This window comes from Somniosus microcephalus, chromosome 9, assembly GCF_052327205.1.
Source record: "Somniosus microcephalus isolate GS21.2 chromosome 9, FLI_Smic_1.0, whole genome shotgun sequence".
Classification (NCBI taxonomy): domain Eukaryota; kingdom Metazoa; phylum Chordata; class Chondrichthyes; order Squaliformes; family Somniosidae; genus Somniosus; species Somniosus microcephalus.
Genome location: NC_140995.1, coordinates 168,005,715 through 168,019,946, shown reverse-complemented (window position 1 = coordinate 168,019,946; position 14,232 = coordinate 168,005,715). Strand labels below are relative to the sequence as shown.

The following is a 14,232-nucleotide window of genomic DNA, read 5'->3' as shown; positions in this document are numbered from 1 at the left end:
GGTTCTCCCAATGAGGTGCCACTGGACGTGGATTTCAAAACTTGTAACCTAAAGAGATGTGTAAATGCATTAAAAATGAATTTCCCAACATTTTCTTTCCTCTGAGACTCACCATGTGCAACATTGGATCCTTCACACCACTTCTGCAGCTGTCATCAATCCAGAAACATTACAGCAGACTCACAACATGCCACACTTACCTGGCGTGGTGTCCGGACATCAGGAAACCCAAGGCAGAAGCGGCAAAATTAAAAAATAGCCTTTCAACTACTATCAACTACCTGTTAATAGGCAGGTAATTGGTTTTAATCCTGTGTCGGGTCCATGCGCAAATCGGGGACCCGATACTTGGGAAAATTGTTTGGAGGCGGGTTGACGGCGGGATCGCAACCCGCCATCAATCAAAATGATTTTAACCTTTGACCCGCCTCCAAACCCACCTTCTCAGTGCCGATAAAATCATGGCCGTTAACTCTGTTTCTCTCTTTACTGAGTATTCCCAGCATTTTCTGTTTTTATTTACACCATAACCCCATCCCTACTCAGCCCCACAGTTAAAATAGTAGTTGGGCCTTAATGACGTCACCTACATATTTAAAGTAGGACCCTACTGGTTTCTGGCAGATGTCCCTCTTGCTTAGAAAAACAGGTTAAAATTGGTAGATGTGGGATTGGTGTGAGATTTCAGCCGGTGACTATCACTGGTGATTTTAACTGCTTGCCTGCTTGGTTTTAGAGAACGTATAAGGTTAAAATCGCCCCCTAAGTTTTTTAACTTTTTAATTTAAAATTGCTAAAAATAGTATATTTTAGTTTTATGATATTAATAACACAATAATAAAGCTATTTCTGACAGAGGAAATATTTATTACTGTAATATTGGAGTTTGCACACTTGTCATTTAGTGTCAACTGAAAACTTTAAACAACTGGAGGGAGCCCAGAAGTCCTGAGGCAGCTGGAAGCTTAAGGATTGAAAACAGCAAAATCTGTGGGAGAGGTTTTTTTGTCAAGGACCCATATTTTCCCATAGTGCCCAAACTCATTTTATAGAGTACTTTTACAGCCAGTAGAGAGAGAAGGCTTTCATCCTGTCCTTGGATTTGAACCCAGAAGTGAAATGAAAGTGTACTTACCCACTGTTCCACTCAGTCCTCAAAAACCTACAGTACCTGCCACTCCCAGGAAGCCTCCTGACGTAATAAAACTCACTACGCACTTGGTTTGAGCATAAAGCAAGGCTTTAATCAACTTGTTTCAGAACATGGAGGTCTAGTTGTACTTCACTAGTTCCTTGTCTTACTAAATGTCCCTGGAAGGCTGGGGCTGACGCCCGGGTATTTATACTCCTTGGACGGCGCCACCAGCTGGCCGTCCAGCATTATTTCATGAGTAGTTTCTTGATGAATGATGAGATTTATAACACCTCCCTTTTAAGTATTAATCAGACTTGCCCCAGTTAGGCTTTTGAGATCAGATAGGGTGGGGCCATTTCAGAGTGGGAAACAGCCGGCCTGTTCTTTTTAGTAAGTGGAAACAGGAATAAATGTTTGTTTTTTGGTGTGTTTGTAGGAGGAAATTGCCTTTTGCATGACTTAACTCAATTATGTCACCATTAATTAATCACAGACTGGCCACTTGCAGAGTAAAGCAGGAGATTGCTTGTGATGATGGTGAATATTCAGTGGACTCAGTACGGCAGAAGATCTCAGGTAAGTTTTAATGTATATTTCAGATTTCTTTGGAAGATAATGAGAATTTAAGAAAAGTCAGGTTAAGAAAAGACTATTTAGCCTGTCAAAGCTACCAATTTCTGGTACCCTAACTCTCCCACCACATCAACCAACTGTGTTGTAAACCACTTAAATATTTTTGCTCCAGTACACTGATTTCAAAATCCTCTAGGATACTAGATGTATGTCAAAAATTGGAAAGCAAGTTAGTATGACCTGTAGTTAATACTGCTAGCAAATATTCATTCACTATTTCAACTATCTTATCTCCCTTAATTTCACTGTTATTTTTATTCTTGAAAGTTTTAACATTCTCTGTAAGTAGACAATGACTATTCTGCTACTGGATATTGTGCTTAACTGTACTGAATTTTCTGTGTTCCTGCTCCAGAAGTGCAGCAAGGCAAGAATTCTGCCCATCCATTTGTGCCCTTGAGCCCAGCCATTTTCTGTTATCAGGGCATTTAAATACCTTGGGTGGGCACTAGTACCCTTTAAGATGCCACTGGAATGCTTGATTTAGGTGGGTGGGGAGCAAAGGTAACTTGCCACAGCATAAGTGAGCCCCAATGGTACCAGGGAACATTTACAGGGCAAAACTAGCCTTTTTCAGTTTTAAATCCTGCCAAGACCCTTAGAAATGCTGGATGCCAGGGATTGTACTGATGTCCCTTCATCCAGCATTGCTATGGCACAAATGACAGGCAATATGTTGTATGACATACTTCCCTTATTTGCATGTCATTGTAATACATCCTGCCCATATGTGGGCCAGGGTATTTTGCAATTACCCCAGTTGCAGCATAAATTTTGACAGGTGGAAAAAGGGGTGGTAACATGATATAACTGGGTACTGTCCAAATTTCCATTCTCATCATGATAATTTTGGAGCTGAAATTCGGAGCCAACATCTTTAGTTATACTTATCCATAAGACCTTTTGTGTACTTTTAATGTTGATTTTTACATGCTTTTGCAGGTTCCTATATTCCTCACAGAGTTCTCTATCTTTTCCCTTGTAAGTTTGAATGGTTTGTTTTCCATTTTATGCCCATTCTAATTGGCCTATTATCCATTATCCAGAATGTTATTTAGCTTACACTTGTTTTTCTTGTATACATATTTAGCCATGGAGAGTGGTAGGAAATGGACTGTTCCTAAAACTACTGCAAGGATTGATGAAAACAGAGTTGGAGCACTGGGAGTGGATCTCAATGAGAGGGAAATTGCATAGTAGAGTTGGTGCATGAGATTTATCCTCATGGAAGCAGTACTGAAGCACTTGGGACAGGCCTGGGAGGGAGGCTGAGAAGAATGAGTAACATGTGCAGGTTAGAGGATTAATGAAGGGAGGGGATTAGGAAGCCATCATTGACTAAAAATGTGTTAAGCAATTTTTCCCATGATCTGATTAGCCTGTGGTTGTCACATGTTTGATTTTCTCTCAAAGTATATTTCAAAATATGAATTTATCACTACCTTATGTAAGAGATGCATCAGATGTATATTTATACTGGTGAAGCTGAACATTTAAAACTCACTTGGGACTTTGTAACTTGCGACATTTTGGGGTGCTTCCTGAACTCCACTGAAACATTTTGTTATGAACTTTATCCATTCCAATATGGCCTAAAATATGCCTTAGTAAACACTTAAAAATGTAAAGCACAGCTTATGTTGGACATCAATAATTCATTGGCACTGATCCTTTCTGAATGTTGTCCTTACCTTCAACCAGTGAGGTTAGCAAGGTGACGTTGGCTGCTTTCCGTCTGCCAGCCGGTAGGTTCAGTCCCAACCTGTCCAACTTCTCTCGTAAACACCGTCCCCCATTTTTAGATTTTGCTCTGTAGATATTAATATTATTCAGTGTTAGTGTCATTCACAATGAAAACCAGCTCCACTGAGTAAAGAGCACAAACACAGATATACTAATCCTTGAATTCTAGCCAAGATATGCATTACAATGTTCAACGAGCAAATTTTTTTCCTGTCCAACCTAGGATGGTACAGTAGTGGCTCTAGAGCTGAGTTTAATACTTGGCGATGACGGAAAACGGGCAGTAGCTGATTGGTCAGCCTTTATACAACCCGCCTGAATTTGGAGTCAATGGAAAGGAAAATCAGGTTGGTTGTATAACACACAGCCAACCCACTACCACATGTTTCACCACCGGCCAAAGTTAAAATGATCGCCTTTATCCAATATCAGTCTGCCTTGAGATGCTCTAGTAAACAGCATGTTCAGGTTCAGGTTTAAGCCGTGTGAAAATAGTAAATCCAGCTCAAGGAAAAGCTCCTAAGGATTCTCTTTATTAATACTGACATTACAGCAGTTTGAATAACAAGACCATGGGGGAAGAACTGGCCTTTCACCTCTGGGACCTGGCTTCACATTCAGCCCAGACTAATGGGATCGAAGTCTCCTCTGTCTGCTGGCTACAGGGGTCTTACGTGAAATGAATTTTGTCAGTTTCAATCCAGTTCCTAGTGAGTATGGTCCTGCAGCACGCATCTGTCCCTAATTAGAAAGAAGGAAGCACCTTTCATATCCTCGGAACTTCCCAAACCGCTTCACAGCAAATGCATTACTTTTGAAGCATAGTCGCTGTTGTTAGATAGGCAAACATGACAGGCAATTTATGCACAGCAATCCACAAACAGCAATGAACGAAATGACCAGTGAATCTGTTTTTATTGGTGTTAGCTGAGGGATAAATATTGGTCAGGACATGGGGGGAATATATCGTCATTCCTTCATCGTCGCTGGGTCAAAATCCTGGAGCTCCCTGCTTAACAGCACTGTGGGAGTACCTTCACCACACGGACTACAGCGGTTCAAGAAGGCAGCTCACCACCACCTTCTCAAGGGCAGTTAGGGATGGGCAATAAATGCTGCCCTTTCCAGCGATGCCCATATCCCGTGAATGAATAATAATAAAAAAAGAACTCCCCTGCTCTCCTTCAAATAGTGGCATGGGATCTTTTGTGTCCAAGTGCAAAGTTAGACACAGCCTTGGTTAAATGTCTCACTTGAAAGAAAGCATCTCCCTCAGTACTGTATTGAAGTATCGGCCCAGAGTATGTACTGAAAATCTTTTGACTTGAAAATGCTACCAGTGATCCAGTTGACAATAAGGTTGACAATAGTTGGTGTAGGAAATGGAAAAATATCACAGTGCTGCAGGGGGTCTCTTCTGAGTTTGGAGCTCAGACACATTATTGGACAGAGTAGAGGGACTTTATTTCTGAACACAGCGCTCTAACTGTGGTCTAGATAATGGTTTGCATAAATTGGGGTAGAATTTTCACAGGTGTTCTCTCGATCTCTTGCCATAACTTTGGTGCAAGATCGGTGGAAATCCTGGAGAAATGGTGTAACCGGCTGTAAACCGTTTCTGCCGAAGTTACAGTGGGAGATCAGGGAAGAAATTTTACCCCATTATCACTTTACTCTTATACCCTGTGCCTCTATTTATAAAACCCCAAATTCTATTAGCCTTTCTCATGGCTTTTTCTACCTGCACTCGCGCTTTCAGGGAATTATGTATTTGGACCCCGAGGTCGCTCTGTTCATTCATAGGCTTCAGTGTGTTTCTATTCACGTGTATATTCCCTTGTTTCTTTTCTCAAAAGATGTATTACCTCACAGTTATCCATATTAAATTGCATCTTTCTGATCATTCTGCTAATCTGTCTTCCTGAAGTCGTATACAGTTCTCCTGACTGTTTGCCATACCTCTTACTTTTGGGTCATTGGCAAATTTTGCAATTGTGTTCCCTAAATCAAAGTCTAAATCATCTATATATACTGAGAATATAGATTAATCCAGCATCGACATCTGGGGTACACCAATTCCAACTCACCTCTAATTTATACAACACCCATGTACTGTAACTCTTTGTTTTCTGTTCATCAACCAACTTTCTATCCATGCTGCTACATTGCCTCTTATACCATGCACCTGAATTTTTCTAACAAGCCTCTTGTGAGACACTTTATCGATCCCCTTTTGAAAATCCATATACAGTACACCTACAGCATGGCTGTGATCTATCCAACTGGTCATCTCGTCACAAAACTCTATTGAATTCATCGAACATGACTTGCCTTTAACAAATCTATGCTGGCTGTCCTTGATTAGCCTATGTATTCCTAAATGCTTACTAATTTTATCTCAAATTATGGATTGTAAGTGTTTGCCCAAAGCTGACATTCGACTAACCAGTCTATAGTTACCTTGGTTACTGCTGATATTGGATTCAAAACAGATATGTGGAGATAAATCACTTTAAAACATTATTCTGAAGCGTGTTAATTCATTCATTACAAAATATGCCATTTGGTGTGATTTCTGTGCCATGCCTAGCACAGAAATAATGTCAGGTGCATCATTCCTGCACCTGTGCAGAGTGGAAGTGGGGGGAAGGGGGCAACATCACAATGTGTGTAAAATAGCACGTAGAGGTGCCTAGCAGTCCTGTTGCTTGTTGTTGAACTGGCAATGGAGGAACAAAAGGCAATGGGGTCGATTTTAACTCAGGTGCGGGGAATTGTCAGGTTCCCCGAATTTGGTGTTTCCCACACGAATCTAAATGGGTGTGTGAGATTAATGCAATTTTAACTCAATTGGCCAATTGATTTCCAATGTGTGGGAACCCTTGGCAAATGAGTATTTCTAGTCAGAAAGTCACATAATATGACGTCATTATTGCTGCTGCATTTAGGGTCTGCAACAAGCCTTGCTTCTTCTGCAGGCTGCCAACCTTTTGGCATTTGCTGATACACTGAGCTGGAAGCAGAATGGCAAGAGAAAGACCGAGGTCTGCACCCCGTTTTGACAACGTTGCCCTGCAGGCTTTAGTGGAGGGAGCAAGAGCTCACAAGGAGGTGGTCTTTCCTTCATCAGGGAGGAAGATGCCTCCCCAGCAGACAAAGGCTGCATGGCTGCAAGTGGCAGAGGAGGTCAACTCCTTATCGGCTACCCACAGAACCTGGATACAGTGCAGGAAGAGATTTCATGACCTTCAGCACACTGGAAACGTGAGTATGAAGTTCCCATCACTCTCAATCTGATTTCCATTGCCTCTCCTCACCAGCACTCAGCTTTAGCAATCTCTTCCTCCACATTCCACTTGACACTGACATCCATGCACCCTTACCCATTCCCTCTCTCTCTATGCTCAAATTCACCTAACTATTCGACTATGCAGCCCTCACACTCCCTATCACTCTGATGCTATGAAAACAACTGACAACACACAGGAAGGGCCCTTGGTCTTGCCACCTCACTCCATCTTTGTCTCCTTCTAAGCATCTATGCTATGGATTCTCTACACTCACTCCTTCATTCTCACTCAAACTCCACTTGTCTCCCTCATTGCAGGAAAAGGGAGCTCACAATAAAAGAGAACGAGCGAGGACAGGAGGAGGGCCACCCTCAGTAGCCCACCTCATCCCCTGGGAGGAGGCGGTCCTGGAGATTGTAGGACTGGAGGTTGAGGCGCAAGTGGGGGACGGACAGACGGGTGCATCACAGCAAGCTGGTGACAGAATAGTTTTCCATCTCTCTCATTGACATTGCATGAGTCGCTGATAATGATTCTGAAGCTATAACAGATGGACCTATGATCATCTGTAATATGCAATGTGCATGTAACCTTGACCTCACATCTCTAACTCTTTCCTTTACTCCCCCACAGGGCCATCAAGTGCCCCCATCCCCACTGTCCAGGAGGAAGAGCCTGAGCTTCCAGACTCCTCAGAGGAATCTGCAACCTCTGAGGTCGCAGCGTCAGCAGAATTCAGCGCACCCAGCACCAGCGCAGACATTCACACCTCGGTGGGACCTTCGGGACATAGAGTAGTGTTGTCACCTGGTGTATCACAGCTCACAAGTGAGCATCAGCAGATTGTGGAGACAGGGACAGCAGTGGAGAGTGCTAGTCGGAGGGCGCAGGACTCTGTCAGCTCGGCTCAGCTGCATGTCAACCCTCTGCCTCTGGGTCCATCCATAAGATCAGCGGGGCTGGAACTCCAGGAACAGATGCAGGAGTCTCTGGCAGGTTTTGTCTCCAGGGTCGATGTGAGTGTGGAGCGAATGGAGGAGTCCATAGCGAACATGAGCAGAGCCTTTGTGGAGTCATTGGCGCATGAACACATCACCATGGAAAGGATGGCAACCTCCATGGAGGAGATAAGTCGCCAGTGTATGGAAAACATGGTGAGTGTTCATAATAGAATATCTCTTGAGGAGCGATGGGCATCTATTGAACAGAGAAACCAGACCTTCATGGAAGTCCTTCTGAGTAGGACTGCCAGTGCAGATACGGGTCTCCATGGCCCCCTGATGTGCAGCAAGGTGCTCTCAAGCCACTTCCAAGCGCCGGCCCCTTCTGGCCTGTGCAACTTCAGGTGGGTGAGCAGCAGTCTGGTGCTCCTGTTGCTGCTGCTGTTGTCTTGGTTCTGCTGGTGCCACGGCTGGTGTTCGAGCTCATCTAATGCCCAGAAGGGAAGGAAATAAATGGCTCCCATGCTTCTGGTATATGCCTCCGTTGAGGAAGCGCTGAGTGAAGGTGGCGAGCGGGGTTTCCCAGGAGGTCACACTGGAGATGTGTTTGAAGCTCCAACCTTCCACAGGTATGGTTAAGCCTGGTAAAAGTTGCCCCAGGCCTGAAACAACAAAGTCCTGCCACTTGCAAATGATGACTGATCCAATCTCCTCTTTAACGGTTGACCTGCAGCTGATAGTCAGCAAGCCAATAGTGCTCACGCCAGGTTTCACAGGCGTGATCCCCACCAGGCATGTTTTACGTGGGAAAAGGGTTAAAAATGCAAGGGCCTGTTGAAATGGGATTATCAAGGCCATTATTGCTGATTAAGGGCCTTAAAGACCAGTCCCGCCTGTTGGAGTCGGGACTGATTCGGGACCATCAGACACGCCTGGGTTAAAATGGCTCGGTGTCGGGAACCAGGCAGGGGGAGTCCCGACACCCCAGTTTTTGTGATTTTAAACCCCCACACGCCTCAAAGCCCGCCTCATGGCTGAGTTAAAATTGACCCCAATGTTTTAAGCAGAACTGACATAATAGGAGGAATTTTAACCCACCACCGCCAGGCAGAAACTGGGCGGGGGACAGTTAAAATGCAGTGGGACAGTTACCCACTGACACCCGCCTCGAACCTGCTGATTGTAATTTTAAATTGCAGGCGTCAAGGACACCCGCCTGAAGCCGGCGGGGTCCTTGTTTAAATATGCTCAAGCCCTGATGACGTTATTGGGATCTGACTGCTATATTAACCCCAAGTCTGCATGAGGAAGCCCTTGTTGCTTCCCGCCATGCCAAACATACTAGGAGCAGGGGCTGGGCTAGAAGAGGTCCAGCAAGGTGTGTTTTTAAAAAATGTTGTAGTTTCCTTGTGGGCCAGGAGGCTCCTACCCAAGGCTTCCCTCCCTTTCCCCCAACCGCGATTGCCTCTGAACCCCTTCCCTTGGTGACTTACCTTATGCCGGGAACCACTCCCCCGGGTTTCCGGCAGCAGCCTCCTGCCACCCGACATCCTGTCCCACCCGCTGCCTCCTCGAGATTCCCACCGGGTTCAGGCAGGAGTTTGTCTGCAGAATATTAATGAGGTCTGGCTGTTAAAATGTGTTGGGCCTCTGCACAGCCGCTCCCAAATGGGCCGGCCACTCACTAGGCCATGTTCCCACCCAAGTGTTAAAACTGACCTCCATGCATCTATTTGAATTGTTTACTACAGCTGTACAAGGAAATATTTTACAGAAACAAAATATATGGCGCAGTGGTAAAGACTCAATAAAGGTCTCAATATATACAATAGAGTTATCAATTATTTGTTATTGGTATAATTTTTTTCCAATTTATGTCCTATTCATCTTGCTCAAACTGTTATTTAATTTGTGGGAGACACAATCAATTCTTCTTAGGGACAAGAAAGATTTCCAACAAAACTTTTTCTTGAAAATTTGTGCTTTTGAGTATTTTAGGCTTCCAATGCTGCTAACTGATTAACAATTTTAAAGTTAAATTACTCTTCAATAACTTGTTCTTAGAGAAAAAATAAATTGTATGCAGCAGAGGTCTCGATTCAGATCCAAGGTCCAAAGTCTGAAGAGGTTTACAGTGTTCAGAGCTGGAAGCTATTTGATCCCCACAAAGTCAAAAATAAGCTGCTACTGGCAAGTACAAGTTGATTTTTTATCATTTTTTCTAAAAGACAAGGTTCATTTTAAGGATGAACAAACAGGTCAGATTTTACTTGTCCCTTAAAGGGGTAGATTTTCTGATGTGAAGGCTTTAATCTTTTTGTCTGACTTTTTTTCAAACTTCAAGCAGTGCCATTTTCCTAGAATCAGTGCTATTCTGCAGCATTTTCAACAGATAGCTGTGAGAATAAAAACTACTGTAAGATGAGTCCAGCTTATGCAAAGACAAATTTAAATAAACAATAAAGGTGAAGTTACCATATTTTAGCATAAATACTACTGATTCCAAAGGATAAAAGATCACAGAAAGCACATCTTAGCAATTGCCCATTTAAGAGGGAATGAACTGTTGTTCATTCTTGTATCAATTTAAAACAGGGGTCAAGTGCTATGCTGTAGACAAAACTGAGATTCTGCATCATCAGCAACAACAACTTGCATTTATATAGTGCCTTTAACATAGAAAAATGCCCAAGGCACTTCACAGAGGCATAATAATAATAAAAAAATTGTTTTGCCATTCGTTATTTCAAACATTTTACACTATTCTATTCTAAAACACCTGAGAAGAAATAAAACTATATCTAAACTCTCAAGGAGCATTTTGGGCCTTGAAAATTGAATGTGGGGGTCATCGACACTGTAGACATTGCAATTAAAAATGTGAGTCTATGAAGGTACTAGTACTCAAAAATATTGTTCCTACAAAACCTGATTTGAACCATCTGTCCACACAAGTTCATTCACCTGCCCTCCCAACTGAAGGATTCTGTGTGAATGTGAGAGCAGTGAAAGGGAAAAAGTAGGAAAAATGGGGGACCAAGTTTTCTTTTAAATCGATGGCAACTAGGGATTACTTAACTTTTATTAATATGCTGATTTAGAATTTGAGTGATTCATATAGTTCTCATGTATTATTTTATAATTAGGTTTCCCTTTAAATAATTTACTGAAATATATGTCCTAAATACAGTCTAATACCAGTCCAGAGTATATCCAAATCAGATAGAATGTATGTTTACTAAATCGCCCCCAGTTAAACAGAACACGTGTTCAAATGTTGTGTGTTTGCAAATACATCCTAATGGAACAAGTTACTGGTTTGTAGGAACAAGCTGAGGCTGCTGTTTCAAGGCAGATTCCTTAGCCAGCACTGTGGGAACTGACAGTCTCCTATAGATCGACTCAACCTATTTGACTTGTCTCACAGCAAAGGTAGATTGTGTTGAAGCAGCAGTCCCTAGCACAAGTAGGGAGGGTGGGTGGGTGGAGAAGATAATAAAATGGGTGACAAGCTAAATGAAAAATAAAATACTTGTGCTTCTACACTGAAATTCATTTCTTTTTATAACCTATCTGTTCAGTGGGATGATCAAGGCAATGAACTTGTAGTACCCGATTGTTTCTACATGTCATACTTTGACAGTTTTTCTATTTTATCTGCATTATCAAGCATTTTATTAATATTGTTCAAGTAGTTGCACCAAACAAATTCTAGCCATTATATGTTGGTCTGCTTTTCCATCAAATTAAGGGAGCTTGGCATCTGTGAGCTGGTTCCCAGCAGTTATGCTGTTAATGCATTTTTCCAGATCTGAATCTACAGGATAAATTTTCATCTTTACACCTTGCATAAAGCATCATTTGGATGGAGCACAGAGATAAAAGTTAGGTGGGGAAGATTGCATACCCATAATGGAGCCCACCCGATTCCAAACGCCAGATTCACCTCTCTGCATTCTGTCTTTGTAAAGCTTTACACCCAAGCAGTAAAGATGAAAATCTACCTTTATCAATCTTCCACCAGTCTACAGATTTCAGATTTAACAGTATATATGCCTGGAGCCGCCATACAGACACCAAGCTCCTGGAACCAGATTAAAAGAAGACCAATATAAAATACTCCTTTGAGAGCTCTTTTACGTAATAAGCAAAAGCTGAAGGGACACCCAAGAATTCTCACAGTGGCTTCACATACGTAGTGCAGTAGCTGCTTGCTATAACACTTGCTCACATCTCACAATTACATATATATCACGCGCTGTTCCTTATTCCCTCATTAACAGAGAAGCTACATATGCAGAATCTATCTAGGCATTTCAATCTGGCTTAAGTATCAAACTCAAGATGCATGGCAATGGAATATCACAACAGTTCTATTAGGATGTAACAAAAGGGGACTTGCAGTGTGAGACTAGCTACACATATTATCCCACTTTCATGTTTTACTTCATGTTTATGCTGATCAAAGTGAGGGATGTTCACATTGAGAAAATTAATGTTTTCTCATTTCCACCCAATGTTGATATCGTAACACTGCCATGGTAAACTTGACTGAATCTATAAGTGACCAAATGTACCGACAAGCTTTGAGGGCAAGAGACTGCTTGGCTAAAAACATTTGTAAAATAGGAGATGTGCTGGTATTTTTCCTTCAAAAGATAAGATCTTGAAAATTCTGTGAGAACCGTGAGTCAACAACCCTGCAGATGTGAAAAACAATGGCCCAGAAATTCGGGTCGGGGGCTTCCCGCGGGTGCACGCCCCCAACCTGCACTTACCTTGCGCGCCGGCCGTTGAGCTGTGGGCCCCTGTGGAATTCTGATGAAAGGGTAAAGATCAAGTTAAGGAAAGAAACAGAAGAAGAAAGGGAACATAGAAACAGGCTCAAGGAAAAGTTAGAACAGGAGGAGAGGTGGTACAATAAAGAACAACTCGAGAGCCAGTGTATAAATAATCAGAATCAGTGCGAAGCCTTGTCAAAAGAACTATCCAAACAGAGACATCAGTCAGAGCAGGCAGAAAAGGTCAATGAGGACCTGAAGGTTGCATTTAGGGTCACCCGGAACAGGCTCTAGAGGAACAGAGTGCTCGTGGGGACCACACTGAATGTAATAAGCGAATTAAGGAGTGGGAGATAAAGAGGGAAAAAGATCTAAATTGCAGACTAACCAATCTGAAAACTCAGCGAAGGAAGGGAAAAAACAGGGATTTGGAGAGCCAGGGAAAGGTGCTGAGACGACAATTTAAAAGAAGGCAAAAAGAAAATTTAGGAGGAAAAATTGGGTATTGCTCTTTTTGGGGCGCTAATACAAGCCAGGCACAAAGGATAGTGCCCGACGCTAATTATCATCTCCGTCTGCAAAGTTCACCTCTATCGCCCCTGGAAGTGATTTGAGCACTAAATCACGCACTACACACCTCTCTTAAGGTGCAAACGTCGGGGAGCGAGGCACTACCTCAGAAAGCTACTGAAGCTCAGGCGATGTCAGTTACCATGGAAGCCAGACAGACTGGCGCCATCCAGTTCTTAAAGGGGAGAGGCCATCTTGCTAGCCAGCCACACCCTGCTCATTGCAGCCTCGAATCTCGGCCTGGAGAGACCTCTAAAGCAATTGTGTTGGAAGCACTAATGGCTAGGCCCAGGGAAAGAGCTCAGTGCTTAGGAAGCTCAAAAGTGGTGCTGAGAACCAAAACTCCTTAGGACAGTATTAAATCTCTCCAGACGTCTCTCTCCCTCTCAACCTGCGTGTACCAAAAATGTTGCCGACAAGAAAAGGCAGGAAGTGCCCGCCTTTAAATAGCGCTCCCCCAGCCCCTTCCCGACTTGAAAACGTTCCCCTCTACCTGTCGTTCCTAGCGGCAGGCGCTAAGGCAGGAAGCATGACTCAATATCCAGTCTGGGATGCTACCAGAGCATTGCATGCTCGACTGACATCACGATCTGAGGGCGCAGGAGATCGTGGCGGTAGTGTTTAGCGCCACTGCAAAACGACTGGTCAATTTCACGAGCAGTGCTAAAATCACCGCGTTCGGGTGCTAAGTTCCTAGTGTCCCGTTAGCGCCTCTGGGGGCGCTAACGGGAGGCACGTACCAACCAAATTTTTCCCCTTTAAAGTTTTACCGACTGTGCCGAGACAAATAAAACACAAGATTTGCTGAGTGAAAGGAACCTTAAAGGATGCTGGAATTTCAGTTTGTGTGAAAGTGTGTGTTAAAGTGTGGATGTGTTAAATATGTTCATTTCAATTTAAGATTCTGCATCTAGAAGTGGGAGAAACTTTGTGGTTTGCAGTTTAAGTTAAAGACATTGCTGTGGGTATATTTTGACTGGGACGGCTTGTACAGCAAAGTGTAAATCAGAAGCAGTTTGCCTTACAATAGATAAGCTTCAGCCTTGAAGTTACAGTTGCTATGGTTTCTAATCATGTCTGGTAGAAATTAATTTGGACTTTTTGAAATTATCTTGTTTTAATTGGATTACAAAAATAGC

The 14,232-nt window shown here is 43.0% G+C and overlaps 1 protein-coding gene across 1 annotated transcript in view; it reads right to left on the bottom strand.

Moving 5' to 3' along the window:
- The window catches only part of tfap2d (transcription factor AP-2 delta (activating enhancer binding protein 2 delta)), a 117,868-nt gene that overhangs the window by 68,317 nt on the left and 35,319 nt on the right, over positions 1-14,232 (bottom strand). The window contains exon 4 of the mRNA XM_085997490.1: positions 3,460-3,578. Coding sequence (XP_085853616.1) covers positions 3,460-3,578 — 119 coding nt within the window. The remainder of the gene's footprint in view (positions 1-3,459; positions 3,579-14,232) is intronic.